General features: G+C 38.8%; 1 protein-coding gene across 2 annotated transcripts in view; it reads right to left on the bottom strand.

Moving 5' to 3' along the window:
- Positions 1-17,579, bottom strand: part of Ano6 (anoctamin 6) — a 191,492-nt gene that overhangs the window by 28,257 nt on the left and 145,656 nt on the right. For both annotated transcript variants that reach the window (XM_076854348.1, XM_076854347.1), the window contains 5 exons: positions 14,536-14,678; positions 12,273-12,350; positions 7,635-7,860; positions 6,425-6,594; positions 5,970-6,067 (listed from right to left, as the gene is read on the bottom strand). In XM_076854348.1, coding sequence (XP_076710463.1) covers positions 5,970-6,067; positions 6,425-6,594; positions 7,635-7,860; positions 12,273-12,350; positions 14,536-14,678 — 715 coding nt within the window. The remainder of the gene's footprint in view (positions 1-5,969; positions 6,068-6,424; positions 6,595-7,634; positions 7,861-12,272; positions 12,351-14,535; positions 14,679-17,579) is intronic.

The raw sequence follows: 17,579 nt of genomic DNA, 5'->3' as shown, positions 1-17,579 counted from the left end.
CATGTTTGGTGGGATGCTTGCACCCCTCTGGTGTAATATAGAGTGGCCACTTTGTTCTCAGTTCTTGGAGTATTTACAAAGGAGTGGACTTGCTAGGTACCGTGGTGATTCTATGCAATCAGTCTGGTGGTTCCCCCCAAAAGTGAACAGTTTTTCAAATAAACACTTACACATCAATATTCTTAGCAGCACTATTCACAATAGCCAAAAGGTGGAACCAACCCAAATGTTCATCAGTGGCTGAGTGGGCCAATTAAACACAGATTTGATGGAATAATATTCAGCCATGAAAAGGGATGAAGTAATGCTATGCCATTCTCAAAAGGATTATTCTAGGTGAAAGAAGCTAGATGAACAAATCACATATTGTATGATTGCATTTGTACTAAATGGTAGACCAGGCAACTCCATTAAGACAGCAAGCAGGTTAGTGGCTGTCAGGGTTGGGGGGGTGGATGAGGAATGAGCAGGTACCACATTTACTTTTGGAATGAGGAAAATGCTTTGGAAATGGAGGTGATGGCTGTAATAAGTTTGTGAATGTTCTTGATACCACTGAAATGTAGAACTGGTGAATTTTATTTGTTTTTGTGTGTGAATTTTAAATGATAACATAAAATTCATTTAATTTCATGTGAATGTTGCTACAAATAAAATAATTCATACTTAAATATAAAAAAAGGAAGGTGATAAGACATATATTGTCCAGGGCTGCTGTCAGGATTAAATGGTTCAAAACGGGTCAAGGCTTTAAAACATTTCCTAACACGCCCATGCCCACTCTATGGGATTTCCTGTTGACCACCACAGGCCACATTGGCTGAAGCCCACTGAATATCTGGCCTCCATCACTGGGAATCTTGGCTTGGGTATGCTTGGCCACCTGGACCAGTGGTTCTCATTTCAGTACTCAGCAAGCATTCCACATCCCCCTTCTAACAGTGCAGCTTCCTGTACCTAAAGCCAGGGAACTGAGGCACGTCCCGGGATCTACAGTTTTACAGCCATCCCAGGGACCTCGTAACACAGCCAGTTCTGAGATCCACATATGCCCACCATCCTTCATGACACCTAATCTCCAGGTTATTTGGTTTAGTTTTTTTATTGATTTATTTTTTGCTCTCCCTCCCTTCCAACCTCAGTCTCCTGAGTCTTCTCCATGTCTCCAGAGAAGCAGATATTTTTCTGTATGGCCCCAAATCCATCATCATTTGGATTCAGATGAAGCTTTTATCTTGTTGCATTACTAACTCATCTGGTGCTTTCATCCCTACTGTTCTGTCTCCCCACTCATCATGGATCAAATGACAGGTATTTCCAACTAGTTTTCTTTTCTAGCTACACACTCTGAGCCTCTAGTTCAGCTGAACTACTCATCTGTAGAAGCTTCTACCCACTGTTTCCCTGAGTCTTTTGGGTTTTCTAGTGGACTGTATCTCTAATACTGGGTTTCAATCTTGACTACCTACACATGAGAATCACTAATAGAACTTTTAAAAAGAGCCAGAGGGAAGAAGATCTGGTATAAGGTTAGAAGTAGGGCAGTGGTTACAAAAGAATTTCTTTAAAAATTTTCTATGTATGTTAACCTAAACTCATTATAATAAGCTGCCCTTTACTTAGTACTTATGTCTGATGTGATGCACTTTATACCTTTCTTTTGGACTTTTCTTTATCATAATTAACTCGCCTACTAAACATAGTTATCTATTCTGTTTAGAATATTCTATAGTGTTCCTACTTACTAAGATTCAGACAGCTTCAAAGACAAACATCCCTTACTATTTCAGGCCTGAGTTCACTGTTTTTGAACTTACAGGGTAACTATGGGTAGTGAAGGCTACCTGCATTTAGCCTCCTCTGATTGTATGTCTCTGGAGCATCCTATAGCTAGATCAATCTTGCAAAAGGATAACTTTTCCTATGATGTTTCATTTCTCTTATTAGTGGTGAATACTTATTGTAGAAAATCTAGAAAATATGGGAAGGAAGAAAACTATAATCATCCACTATCTAAACATAAAAAGACACTAATGCCACATGCATTTTGGATGTTTAATTATTTTCCTCAACATGTTATAAAAATTTTTGAGTAATTTGCTTAACATAGGAATTGTACAAGCTTTTCTTTTTTTTCCCCAAGTACAGAATAAAGCCAATTCCCAGGAATGTCTCAAAGAAGTGGTGCTTAGAAGGCCAAAGGGCTCTGAGTTTGCCTCAAATGCTTCAAGTACAGAGCATCAGTAAACCACAGAACACTTATCCATCTGATGGTTCATGCCAAGGTCCAGCCCATATATGGAAGACCCCATAGGGAATGTGGCCACAGTGCCAGATATGCTATTTCTCTGGTTCCAATTTTCCTAGTCAAATATATTTCACTATTTTCCTTTTGACAGATTAACTCGACATGAAAACAGCTGGTGACTTAGAAAGGAAAGAAAAGCCTTATGTCTATTTTTGGGGTGGGTGTAATCCTGGGAAGCAAGGATGACTGTTATATGGTTGACATGCTAGGATTTTGTACAAATAATTGTAAGGAGAATCCTGGAACTTACACAAAGGAGAAGCCCAAGTCACTCTCTAATTTAGCTAACACTTGGCATTCCCAGCTTTTAAACGAAAGGGGAGATCATTTAAAAACATACTAAAGAAATACTTTAGATCAGCAGTAGAAATATCTAAAGGTCACTGTAATTTTTAACAATGGACCTACTTGAAATGAAAATATAAACAGGCCATACAGACTATAAATCATCTTTTATTTAAAAACATCCCATGTGAACAAATTTCATTTTGTATGAATTTCTCAATAGTAAGTTTAGGAAATCTACATTTTCAAATTGGAGAATAGTTCACTACTGAACAATTAATTATCAAAACTTGGGGTTAAATAATTAATATGCTTGGCTTAGAAAATGCTTTTTAATAATGTAAGAATAAGTTAAGACTTTATTTTTTATATTTATTTTCACATAGAAACAAACATAGTATTTGTGCATGACCTACTTTTACTTATCTGGAAAAGTCTGAATATTAACTGAATGAAAGTAAGGGTGGTTTTCTGCACAGTAGGATTATAAAATATTAATTTCACAGCTAAAGCTAGAATCCCTTTCTGGGAAAGGGGTGGGGGAAGGTGAGATATTTTTGTTTAGAGAAAGACTCTGGTGGTTCACCCTGAAGATGGTGGAGGAAGAAATCCAGAAGGATGCACTGAAACCCAGTGTCAGTTAGCACTGCCCAGGAGGATGGATGGAAACCTGACTGGGGGTGGTGGGGAGAAGGAAGGAAGAACAGGAGTGGAGGAACCAGGAGAGGGAGTTGTATGTGATGGGGGAGATAGAGCAGAATGACAGTAGGCTGGAGAAAAAGTATGGCAAGTTTAAGACCTTGGTTGCAGAGTGGTATAAGGACTTTTTAAAAAGCATGAAGAGAGAGACTATAGAATGGGAGAAAATCTTTAACACCTTATCTGAGGTACAGATGGCAATTTTCAGGATATACAAAGAACTCAAAAAGCTTAATACACATACACACCAATCAATAAATAGGCAAAGGAACTAAACAGATACTTCTCAAAATAAGAAACATGAATGGTCAACAAATATATGAAAAAGTTATTCATCTCTGAGATTTCACCTTTTTCTAACCATCTATTTAATTATCAAGAATACAAGTAACCATGTTGGCAAGGATGTGGGGAAAAAGTACACTAATACATTTCTAGTGAGACTGCAAATTGGTGCAACCATTCTGGAAAACAACAGTATGAAAATGCCTCAAAAATCTAGGAATGGAACCACCATTTGACCCAGTTACATCACTCCTTGGTTATCTATTCAAAGGAGATAAAATCGGCATACTACAGTGACACAGCCACATCAATGTTTACAGGAGCACAATTCACAATAGCTAAGCTATGGAACCAAACTAGATACCTATCGATAGATGAATGCATAAAGAAATTGTGGTATATATACCCAATGGAATATTACTCAGCCATAAATAAGAATGAGTTTATGACATTTGTTGGTAAGTGGATGGATCTGGAGACTATCATGCTAAATAAAATAATCCAGTCCCCCCAAAGCAAAGGTCAAATGTTTTGATATGTGGATGCTAACAAACAACAAGGAAGAGGGGTAAGAGTAGAAGTTCAGTGGATTAGGCAAAGGGAAATGAATGGAAGGGATGTGAACAGGAAAGACGGTGGAATGAATCTGACATAACTTTCCTGTGTGCATATAAATACACCACAATGAATCTCGACTTCATGTACATCCATAAGACTAGAATAAGGTATATTCCATGTTGGTATAATGGTAAAATCTATTTTGATATATTTATACTATCATGTATAACTAAGAAAAACAAACCTCCCTCTTTTTAAATTATTTTTTGTTTATTAAATTTCAAAGTGTGAGTTTCTGCCTTCATTCACTAAACATCAGTAAAGCATACTTGTTGGAAGTGATTTTGGAAGATACTAGGGAGAGGGCTGTGCATACTCTATTTGGGTTGGCATGGAATAGAGAAAGGTACAGTACATAGGAGGGAAGACGGAAGAGAGATCTGAAGTTTTACAAGAGCAGAAAATTAGAGCAGAAATTTCCTTGGAAAAATAAGAATAATGGTCCTTCCAGAGACTTTACCCTCCTAATCCACAAAATATATGTATGTCAAGTTCCCTGGTTAAGGTAATCAGCTGACTTTGACACAGGGAGATCATCCTAGATGATCCTGGGGATCCCATATAATCGCAAGGGTCATTAAAAAAAGAGGAGAGAGGCAGGAGGGAAAGAGGGAGCCACAGAAGTCAGACAGGAAACACTGCTGGCTTTGTGGATGGAGAAAAGAGGTCACAAGCCAAGAGATGTGGGTAGCCTCTAGAATCTAGAAAAGGCAGAGAAAGAGATTCGCCTGAGACTTCGGTAAGAAACATCCCTGCCAACACCTTGATTTTAGCTTAGACGGCTGACTTCCCAGACTATAATAACTTTATGTCATTTTAATCAATTTTGTGGCAATCTATTGCAGCAGCAAAAGGAAACGAGTAGAATAGGCTCCCTGAAATTCTCAGAGAATGCAGATGGTGCTGAACTTTGCTGTTTGTGGATGGCACTTCAGTGAAAATTTAGGACAGCGCGATTTGAGCTAACGTCTTCAGTATAGTTATAGTTTGTTCTCATTTTCTTTAGGGGGAAAAAAAAACCCAGTTAAGTCAAAACCTTTGTGATTATTATTTTGAACAATTATCTCTTAAAGCATTATAGGTGTATCCCTGTGCCTTAGGAAGACAAAGAGAACTTCTTTATTTTTTGATGTCCTGGGGGTCGAACCCAGATCTTCAAGGTATGGCAGGCAGGCCCTCAACCACAGAGCTACATCCCAGCCCTGAACTCCTCTCCTTGAAAGCACAAGAGTTTGCAGACATAGTGTCCTGGAATGGAATCCTATAGTAACTTCTTATTGCCCCTGCGAACTTGGGTAAAATATTTAATCTCTTTAAGCTATGAATTTTCACTGCAAAAGGAAGATAAAATGAGAATAGTTTAGAGAAAAACAAAGCATTCTAGTAACTGGCACTAATAATTCAACAAATCACTATTTAATGACTTTAAAACATACATAAAGGGAAGGGAGGAGGCTGCTCTGAAAAGGTGGGGTAATGCGTAGTTCACATTCTAAGGAAGGGCTTTGCTCTGTGGCTGACTAATCACAGCCTCTATGACAGTTTAAACTGTAGCAGGCAGGCTTTTCTTTAAGTATGTAAAACTTTCTTCCTTGTTTAACATTTGATACATATAAACTGTTGGATTATCATGCCCAAAGACCTTTAATAATAGATTCTAATCCATTTTAGAGGTGGACATGCAGCTATGTGACTGTATTGGTAAATTATTTCATCAGGTGGGCTGACAGACCTTCTGACTGTTACCCAAAAAGTGACACTATCTAATACTCACGGAAGCAAGACTTCTTGTATGTTATTCCAGATTGCTTTTCCACCCATGATGATTGTCAGTTGGGTAGTTAGTTCAAGGAGACAGCCACCTGGGTCACACTGGAATGTTAAAAAGAAAATCTTTTTTAGGTTATAGATGGATTTAACTGGGAATATAATCAGTAATTTCATTTTTCTGATATTTATTCTGTTTAGGCTAAAAACATCTTAAAAAAAAGAAACAATGAGGAGAGCTTGGGTTGTGGTTCAGTGGTAGAGCGCTTGCCTAGCACACGTGAGGCCCTCCCTGGGTTTGATCCTCAGCACCACATAAGGATAAATAAATAAAATCAACGTACTGTGATCATCTGCAACTAAAAAATATATATATTAAAAATGAGAAAACTGTTTTTAGGTAACTGAGAGAAAACATGAAGCAGCTTAAACCGTAAAAAGAATACAATTCTATTTTCATACCTCTTCATTTCTGTACTTTCCCAGCCAATACACTGGGTCTCCTGGGTAGCCTACGAATTTCCCCTTAAAGAATGCTATGTAGAAGCATGAAGAATAGTAGTTGACAAACTGGAATAAGAACATCTTCATGGTTAGGCTGTTCTCATAATCTGTCTGAGTCCTTGGGAGTTCTGTCGTTAAAACAAAACAGAAAAGAGATTTTAAAATTGTGAACAGCTTTGAAACTCTAATCCAAAACACTCATACATGAGTTAACATGTTGGGGGAAAAAAAAACAATTCACACTGTTTTCATTTAAGCTGTTTTCAATTCCTTAATATAGCCACCGTGTTAATTCCAAGTTTACACATTGTTATGAGTTCTCACCACAGAATGCAATATCTCACGTGACAAAATGTGTGTGTGTACGTACACATCAGGTTTTTTTTTTTCAATGATTTCTTAAAATTCACAAGTACTATGTTATCAAATGGATGAGGACTATCTCAGCTCTAAACTAATAGAATATTACTTTTTAATTGCCTGCTGAGTAATAATCTTTTGTCTTCCTGAATTGCTGTAAGGTAGTTCTGCTGAACACAACCACAAAACAAGGGGCATGTGGGGAACACAAAACAGGTCATCCTTCTAGTTTGGAATCTACATCAGTCTGATTGAATGGACTAAGTGGTCATCTAAGAACAGAGAAGGACCCAGATGTATGCAGGGTGTGGAAAGCACTTAACTCTGACCACTAAGCAGCTGCCTGGGATATAAGCCAGGGGGAAGAAACACTTATTTCAAAATGCCAAGCATTATATTAATATGAACAGCACGGGGGAAGACAGCAGCAGTGCGATTGCTTGTCCTCTCCACAATGAGCGTATTTGCCACTGGGACCATGACCTTATTCCACTTATTTGCAATAAAGAGACTATTTACTTTCAACAATAGAGTACATGATCTAATGTAATTGAAAATATTATTCAGCACTGATCTGTTTACACAGAGCTTGGACAGTATCATTACACTGTCTTTGCTTTGTCCCTCTTACTAATACAAAGCCGTTGATAATTCTTTTCCCATACAGGCTAGAGAAAATATGCTTATGCTTGAAATTTTCTAAAAATCGTAACCTCCAAGAATTGACACCGATAAGAGATTTAGTCTCTATTTTTAGCAAGGTTCTAAAAATGTCTCAAAAACTGCCTGAGCTACGGCAGGACCTCACCAAAATTAGTGATCATGATGGCCACTTTTTCATATATGGTGTTCAGAATCATGATGATGATAAAGCTGATGATGGACGCAGTGATGGATGTGGCTGTCTGTGGAGTCAGGTACTTCTGGATTGGGTCTGTCCCATTGACAGTACTGGGAAGTTTTGCAGAAAATACAATAAACACTGAGAGCCGATAGACAATGATTCCAATAACCGAAGCGATGATCAACAGGATCTGAAAGCACAAAAAACAGCAGCGTAAGACTCACCAGTGATCAGATTTTTACTGTTAAAAACTGGCATATTATTTACAAGGTACATGTGTAAAGTGAAATAAATCTCACAAGTGCCACAAGAGGAGGAAAGTAAGGCATGAGAAAGGGAAAGGAATGATGAACATAGAAAGTGAGTACACCCATATGTAAGATATTAACAGGGGCTGGGCGCAATAGCGCACCCCTGTAATCCCAGCGGCTAAGGAGGCTGAGACAGGAGAATCGCAAGTACAAAGATAGCCTCAGCAACAGTGAGGTGTATGCAACTCAGTGAGACCTTGTCTCTAAATAAAATACAAAATAGGGCTGGGGATATGGCTCAATGGTTGAGTGCCCCTGAGTTCAATCCCTGGTACCCCCCCCACAAAAAAATGTTAACAGGAGAATGTGCACAGTAGTGAAAGGGGATATGAGAACTTGCTATACTTTCTATATAAACCTAAAAATTGCTCTAGAAAAAAAATATTAAAAAGAGTGTTCCCATCAGACAGCATAAAACTGGAATAACTAGAGTGGCATGTTAAGGTAGAAGGAAAAAGTGTCTGTGATCATAGAACCAGTGAAAACATCCCTTCTGGGACTAGGTAGAGTGCTCAATTAGTACATGTGAGGCCCTGGGTTTGATCCTCACACAAAAATAAATAAAGCTGTTATATCCAACTACAAGTAAAAAATATAAAAAAATTCTTCTATAATTAATGAATGGTTTAAGTTAGAAATTTGTGGGGTTTTGCTAGTAATACTCCATTAAGAAGATGTGATTTCTTGCCACAGAGAATCTGTCACCAGCTCAAAGGTAAACAGGTACTATCTTCTGTTTTAAACACAGAATCAAGGGAGGTTCTGGACAGGCCATGAAGCTGGCCCAGAGGTGCCCTGCATGAACTCTCTCTGCCGACAAAAGCTCCTCGGGCTTTACCTAGTCGGGTTTCAAACTGGCAGTTGTTCATGGCTGCATTGCCACAGATTTTTTTTCACTGCTGCTCTGCATTTCTGACTCAGTCCAGCATCGATGCAGGAATCTGATGCATACTTTGTACATAAAAGCATTTTGCTTTCTCAGTAAGTGGATTTTCTCTGGTCACTGAATAATGTACATTAAAGGGCCCATGAATTTTCTCCTAACTTGCTACACAGTATTAGACATTGTTGGAAAGGTATCTTTAAACTGTCTTCCATACATCTGTTTTATTGGATAGATTCCAGAATCATGTCTGCTCATGATGCATGTCCCCAAAGAGAAAAGACAGAATGGAAACTTCAGGACCAAATAAATCATGTTACAATATAGGCAGTAACGAAGGAAGGCTGCTTTCACCTGCAGGGTACAGTACAGGGAGTGACTATAGGATAGTTCTGGAGCCAGACTCCTGCATGCGAACCTCAGCTCTGCCACTACCTCAACGACCTAATATAGATTCACCGCTGGGGCTTCAGTTTCCTCATCTGTGCAATGTGCATAATATAGCACCCAGCTTGTAGATGATGCAGTGAGTTACTATAGGTAAAAACACTTTGAACATTAAGCCCAGACACAGGAAAAGCACTACAGAAATATTACCTTTGATGACAGTGACCAAAGTGTTAAGAAGCTGTTTTTCTTATGTTTTAAGCACTAATCCACTTACAGAGAAGATATTATCCTTTCCTTCACAGTTAAGTCTTAACTCATGAAATAATAAAAAAATTAGTAATCATGATGTTCACTTTTCTACATGTAGTGTTCAGAAACTCATGAGATTTTTGTGTGTATGTATATAAAAAAATAGCTAAGGCTGAGAAGTAGTAGAGATGTTGAGTCTTCCTTGCTCAGCACAACACATACAGGCCATTCAAATATTATGTAGTTCTAAAAATTACCTCCATAAGTATTTTGATAATTATTAAGTAATTCTAACAGCAGTCTATAAGTGCCCACTGTTTACCTCAGCACATGTGTGTTAGGTGACTCCTCATAATAGACCTCTGCAGTAGGTAGTATTATCTGTCTCTATGGATGAGGAAACGGAGGCTAGCAGAGAGTAAGCATTTTGTTCAAGATTAAGCATCTAGGGAGTGAAAGAACTGGGATTCCCTAAGATTCCAAAAACCCACTGACCCCTATATGGTACCTCCTCCCCTGTGGCTTATGAAAGGGATTCTAACTCATTCCAGAGCTTGTATAAAGTTGATATGTTTCCATACTTCCTCAGGATGTCGAATATGTTCAGTATTTCTTCCTAGGAGTGGGGAAGCCTTTTGTTCTCCTTCAAGTTTTTTACTTAGCTTTTCTGATTCTAGCTTTAATACACTTCAGTTTGTGTTTGCTGTAGAAAATTTGAAAGTACCCTTTAGTGGACACTTGCTTTTGCTGGCCTGGACCTGTTCACTGTCCTAGAAGAGGACCCAGATCATGCTGTTGGGGGGACTAACCCTACTCTATCAGCCCTGGGGTGTGTGTAGGATTGACCCCACAGTGCTCCAGAGTCAGATTCTGATTGGTTTGAGAAAAACATGTCCCCCTCCCACTGGTCATAGCCACTGATTCAGGGATTGATATATAACCCAGTAAGAGCCACTCTGTGTGAGGAGACAACTTTAGTGTCCATGGGAAGAAGCAGCTTCCTTTATCCACGGAGGAGCCACTAAAAAGACCCCTCCCCTCTACAATGTGGGGTCTGAAATGCTGCAGTCATTTTGTCACCATAAGGCGGTACCTTGACCCAGCACCCTGGCAAGTCACCTGAGACAGAAGGAAGACGGAACAAAACATAGACTTTGATGCTATTTGGGCAGCAGTAGCTCCCCTGCCTAAAGCCACACTTCCAACTTGGAATTTTCAGCTTGAGAACCAATGAATCCTACCTTCCCCCATTTTGTTTCGTTTAAACCAGCTGGAGATTGATTTTGTCACCTACAATTGAAAGACTTAACCATAAAAACAAATAAAGAAAAATAGGAAAATTCACCTACTCTTCACATATGGGCATAATTCTTTCAGAACTATGCACTATTTGCATATTTCATCCTTTGTTCAAACTTATAAACCATAGGCATTTTTATGTATCATGAAATATTTCCATGAGTGCACAATATTCTATATGGTGGGTTTGAAGGTGGGACACCTGGTTGAGATATATATTCATGTACGAATGTGTGTATAAAATGGTGTGATAGATGTCTGAAGAAATCTTACTTTACTTGCCATTTTGAAGTATTTGTTGATTACAAGTTTCTAAAATCCTAAATTAGTGAATTGAAGTATGAGTATTCTGGGGACTCTTGATACAGATGGCCTCACAGCTTACTAGGAAGGCTGAAGCAATGTAAAACCCAGGACTCCAACATAAGAGTGAGTGATTCTGCACATCATCCTTACAGACTCTTAGCCTTGTTGGAGAGGCAAAATATTGTATCTCATTTTAATGTGTACCAATTTAATTACTATTGGGTTTTAATAATGTAGTTACTAAAGAAAAATAATCAATGTTCTCTCTTTTGCTACTAGATTTGTGTGTTCTCTGGATTCTGTGTATTAGAGGTATTAACACTGTGCCCCCTTTACAAATATATCTTCTGGTGTTTTGTTGAAATTTGTATGAAAATCTTTAGATATTTTCCTCTAAAACTTCTTTATATTTTAAGTATTTATTTCGAGCTTATGGTTTAACATTTTAAAAAAAGTGTTTTGGGAACTTATTATAGTGTGTGGTTCAAAATATGGCTTTAACCTTCCTCCAATAGCTAACAAGTATTCCATTACCATTTATTGCATAATCTCTACTTATCCCATGGATTTATAATGTCTCCCTTCCGATATATTAAATTACTGATACCAGAACCTTTTCTGGGCTTTGTGTCCTGTCCTCTAATCTGCTTTTCTTGAGCCAATAAAACTCCCACTAAATTATATTACTAGTATGTTTTTATGAATAATAAATCCAAAACTAATAAGTTCTGGCATTATAGAAACACTGTCCTTTCATCTAAAATTATTTTTAAAGACTTCTTTCATGTCTTCCAGTAGGTTTTTTTTTTTTTTAAGTTCCTATTCTCTTTCTGCTAAGGATATTCCTCAACATTTTATTTTCGTCATTGAAATTGGAAAGTCAGAATTCTTAATGCATCCCATTTGGTCTCTTCACTAGAAACTAGAAAATACTGAACTACTGGCCTGATTTAAACAAACGAGGAAGAAGGAACGAGAAGAACCTGTGAGAACAGGTAAGATAGTCTGAAACCTTCAGAGTCACTCCAGGTGGTAGTATCTCTCATGAGGCCACATAGTTTCTAGGCTTTAGTTTCCTTGATATTTAATATTAGACACTGAAAAATTTGTTATGTAATAAATAAATTACTCAAAAAAAAAACTGTGAGAGAGACAAATTCTTACCCAGAAAAGGACAGCACTTGCGCAGAGGGTTATCCTTATACACTTTCCCCAGGCAGTGAAAGGAATACGCTCTTCTTCCTAATAAAAAAAGAAAAAAAAAAAGTTAAGGGGAATTACTTTTCTCCAAATATGTCAGTAAATCTTAACTTATTTTAAAATAGACTATGCTTATTAATCAACTTATGATTGAACATTTTTTTGTTAAAATTTCAAACAGACACACAACAAGGCATGTGCAGTGTTTATTTTTATAACCGTATTTGGAAAACGTAAGCATGAGTACTAAACTGTTTTCCTGCCATGACCTGTACTTAGGAATCTAGGCACCTGTCAGTGCCAAGCCATGAAGCTGACATTCCTGGGCTTGTCTTGGATTTTGAAAATGACTGACGACAGCGCAGAGCCCAGGAAGAAAAAAAGTATCTATAAATACTAGGTATCCAGTAAATGTTTCTTGGTTGAGGTTGAGCTTTATATATTAATATGATGAATTTTTAGAGAGCTTCCATTTTATACTTAAAAAAAATTTCTTTAGTTGTAGATGGACACAATACCCTTATATTATTTATTTTTATGTGGTGCTGAGGATTGAACCTGGTGCCTCACATGTGCTAGGCAAGTGCTTTACACTGAGCCACAGTCGCAAACTCTCCATTTTATACTTTATAAGAATAAACTTAGATTCTTAAGAAATCAATATTCCTCATGATTTACCTGGATTATAAAAGCACCAACAGTATAATAATAGCTGCAAATACTCACATGGTGTGCACTCTGTGTTAGATACTATTTAAAGTGGGTTTTACACATAAATTCAATTTCTTCTTACCACAGTGATACAGAAGTAACTCTATTATCCCCATTTTATAGATGAGGAAACTTAGGTACAGAGAAGTTAAGTAATTTGTCCCAGATCACCCAATTAGCAAGTTGCTGTGTTCATGCCAGGATTCGGGCAGTCTCATTCCTGAGACTTCACCACTGGACCATAGCCTCTCTAAACCAGTGCAGGATACACTGACAACAAAAATAAAATGAAGAAGAAATAGAGGAAAGAGAAGTTTCAATTGCAATTTCTTAACAAGCAACATTTCAGTGGAAATTTGACTTGTTAATTTTAAATATAAAATTGATAGGTGTAAATGACCACATTGCCATTAGTATTTTTCAATCTTGCTGATACTCTAAAGGTTTTATTTTTCAGCATCCACTTTATGAACATCTAATTTTGTCTAAGTATCAGCTTTCCTTTCTGAATATATAATCTTTCAACACATGCTTTGACCGGTCTTCTCTAGTAAACGGCAGTACCTATTCATAACAGGGATTATTTGAAGCTTGTTACATTGTAAGAGACAAATGTCACCTTCTATTCATAACTGAACCTCATTTTTTTCCCATTTATAAGATGAGGAGGTTGAACTGCTCCCTCCAGTCCCTTTTAGTGCCAACATTCTGTAAATCTCTGATTCAATTTATGAAATCTATAGTTGGATGTTCTCAGCTGCTCTTGGTGAAAGCATTTTCTTCCCAAGAGCTATTTGTATTCTGAACCTACTGTCCTAATGCTGATGACTGCAAGCACAATCAGCTCTAAATTTCCTGTGTTGATGGAAAGAAGCAATAATGCAGAAGACTCAAAAATCACTTTCCAAGAGCTTTGACATATATACAGAGAGATCTATAGTTTTATTTTTATCTTTGCAGCAGTAGTGATAGTAGTGAATCTTCCTCACCAATGATATAAAATGCCTAGCAAGGGACCGAACGTGGTTGAACCTCAATAAATGTTTCTCTTCCTCATTCATCCTTTTTTCTGTGCATGTCCCAACCAGAAGGTGGAGTAGAAACTAAGGCTTAGTGCAAGATGAAGGGGTGGCTAAGTTAGGATGAATAAAGGACTATAATGAAGTGCATGTTAAAAAAAAAAAAAAAAGAGAGAACAACTATCAAATCCAAAGCACCTTTCCTATCACAGTCTAATTTCCTTTTGGCATTTTAAACTTTATTACAAAATAAAGGACAATATTTGTCCCCTATATTCACTGTTCCAAGTATCTTCATCTGGCTGAGCATCAGAATCAATTATAGGAGCTTCAAAAAAAAAAAAAAAAAAAATCCTCTATGTCCAAAACACACCCAGGGCACTAAGTACTGCCAGAGTATGAGGTGATAGAACTCAGGCATCAATATTTTTAAAACTCCTCAGGTGATTCTAGTGCATAGCCACTGCAGTAAACAGACTAAACGGCATCGCCCTTACCTGGGTAATCTCGTTTATTACCACGTGAGTACACTGTGCTTCGTATTCTGGCCGGGGTTGTTCTTCCTGCTGTAACTCAACAGTGTCCCATTCATACTCAAGTTCTGCCTGGCGCCGCTTCCAGAACTCCAAAAATAAGGTAACTAATGAAGGAAGAGAACAGGATCATGTGGATCTTCGATGATGAGTGATGTCTAAGAAATCCATACTGAATAATATTAGTTACCCATAACACTTTGTATATAATAAACAGAATATAATTTATAGGTGATACTGGTATTTAAAAGTAAAAAAAAATTCTTTTACAGAAAACAATAATTTACACAAATTATGAAGCAGATTAGCTTATGGGAAAGGTATTGGGAGGGCAGCTGCTAATGCTCTAATACCAGCACTTTATTGCCCACTAAAAAAACAAATAATATTGTAATTCAAAAGCACTTCATGATCCATCCTTCAATCTGCTTTTTCCTACATCCCTTTGTCTCTCGATTCCTCCATTCCTATGAGGTTGGGGGAGAAGGGAATGTGTTAGTGCTCTCCAAATAAGTTAATATAATATTCTTCCATGTGGAAAGCTAATTTTCTCTCAATTTTGTATAAGTATGAACAAATTTTTCGAAATCATTTTTCAGAATTTGTAACTCAAAATACTAAATAAAAACATTAAATGTCAATTGAAGATGCAGTTTCAGGGTAAATTTCCTTGGCCCTTTCTTACTGCTACCCTCAAGTGCTTCCTGTAGAGAAATTCTGAAATTACCACTGTTCTAATCACAAATACTTTAATTGTTGACTATTTGTAGAGAATAAAGAGAAACAAGACAGTCCCTCTTAAAGGAGCTTCTAGGTGCATGGGTGTGACAGGTACTGTAGACTCTTCAGAGGGCCATGACAAAGGTGAGTACAGTTAGAATATCTAACTGTCCTTTCTAGGGGAGGGACCATTGTGTTGAGCCTTGGGATGACTGAGCTGAGTGGATGAAGGTGGTGGTAGGTGGAGAGTTGAAGCTGCACATGAAAAGGCAAGGAGGAGCTGGACATGGTGAAGCACACCTAGTGAGGTTGAAGCAGGAGGATAGCAAGTTCAAGGCTGGCCTCAGCAACTTAGTAAGACCTTCAGCCACATAGTGAGATTGGCTCTCAAAATAAAAAGGGTTGGGGATATAGTACTAAAGGGCCCCTGTGTTCAAATCCCAGTACAAAAACAAGACAATGAGGCCAGAATCCCGGGACAAATGGTCGGGTTTTAAATGTTGGGTGTGACACCAAAGGTAGGCAGCCAGGTGGGAGAACTGCTGGGGTGCATTTCAAAGGGCTCTGAACCTAAAGGTTTAGAGTGAAACTGAAGGCAGGGAAACTGGCTGGCAGGCACAGGATAAGGCAGCATATTTGAGGGATCCAGAGCAGGCCGAGAGAAGGGGCAGGAAGAGGTCAAGGATGCCAGCCAGGCTTCTGGCTTGTGCAGTATCCTATTCTACTTCAGAAGTGCAGTGAGAGGAGCAAATATAGGAAGGAAGACAATTGGTTCTGTTATGACCAGGTGCCTGTGGGCTGCTTCTGGAGAAGAGTGCAGTAGGCAGATGTCCAATCTAAAATGTAGGGGAGGATGTGGGTGGAATCGGGGAATTTTGTTTTTTGAGTGTCAACTGCAGCCCGACTCTGAGTGGATGCAATCACTAAATGAGGTGTACATCGAGTGGTAATTCTCATCCTGGCTGCACATGAGAAGCATTGGGGGAGCTTGTAAAAAATACAAAGCCCAGGTACCAACCCTGAGATTCTGACTTGTCTGGAATGGGGCCTAGGTATAGGGAGGGAAAGAGGGAGAGAATGTGTATCCTGTGTGTGTAAACTCTAACAAGCAGGCTGGGCTGAGAACCACTGGACGGGAGGGTGAAGAGGCTGGAATGCAGTCCTGCAGCCTGAGACGTAGGAGGAAGTCTTGGGATGTGGCTGTGAGGAGCACAACTCGGTGTTCTCCACTGGTAAAGACAACTGAAATACTTCCCAACAGTGTTTTTTGACTCCTACTTTCCAAGTAGAAATAACCTTGAGTTGGAATGGACTCAAATTTGATGAGTGTTGGTGTAAAAAACAATGGCTCCACCACTGATAAGCTTCCCCGGTACTGGGCCCTTGTCCCTGTTCAGGAGGAAATGAGGTGAGTATCTCCCTCTTTGTCATGGGGATAAAAACCTTTAGGGCATTAGGTAATTGTGTAGATGGAGCTGTGACTGGTCTTGCTGCCCACCTGACCCATGCTGGCCTCAGGTGAGAGAGATGCCCCAAAGAGACCCCTATTGGGAGATATGAACTGCCACTGAGCCAACCCTCCATGGGCCACATATGAAGCAGCATGACATATGCCTTCCACTTCCTAAAGCCCCCTACCCTCTGCATTTCCTAATAAACACTCATCTCCTCCATCAAACAGGAGACCCTTGCTTTAATTGACCCAAGTATTCTACTGCTACCATTGCATATACCTCCACTCCCGAAGTTCTTTCAACTCTGCCTCCAACCCACAACTATGAAATCGTTTCAGTGATCGGGTACATTCTCTCAAAAAAGGCACACTTAATTCCTTATGTCAACCCCTCTTCTGACCCTCAAATCTGCTTCTAGATTTACTGTATTTCTTCTCCATGAGAATGTCACCTTCATTAGGGCAGGGATTTTGTTTTGTTCACATCAGAAGTACTAGCGCCCAGTAGGCCCTTAACGGATGAATGCACTAAATGAATAAACTGAAGGAAATAATTCTGAACACTGGAGGCATCCCACCATTGCAGAACCATCCAGTCAGAGCATCCAGTTGATGCCCACTGCTCCCCTCTCTGCACAGCTGTCCACATTCCACCACTCTCTGTTCTGCTATTCTACTTGGGCCCTCCAGACAACCATGTACCCAGCAAGCAGCCTGGGTAACCTGAGATGAAGAACATACCATGGAGAATCTGACAGTTTTCTGGAGAGTCATAGTCAGTTCTTAGCACTTGGATGCTGGGCCAAGTCCAGGGTAGACAGAATGCAGGAATCAC

Source organism: Callospermophilus lateralis, chromosome 4 (genome assembly GCF_048772815.1).
Source record: "Callospermophilus lateralis isolate mCalLat2 chromosome 4, mCalLat2.hap1, whole genome shotgun sequence".
Taxonomy (NCBI): domain Eukaryota; kingdom Metazoa; phylum Chordata; class Mammalia; order Rodentia; family Sciuridae; genus Callospermophilus; species Callospermophilus lateralis.
This window is presented reverse-complemented; position numbering and strand designations above follow the sequence as displayed.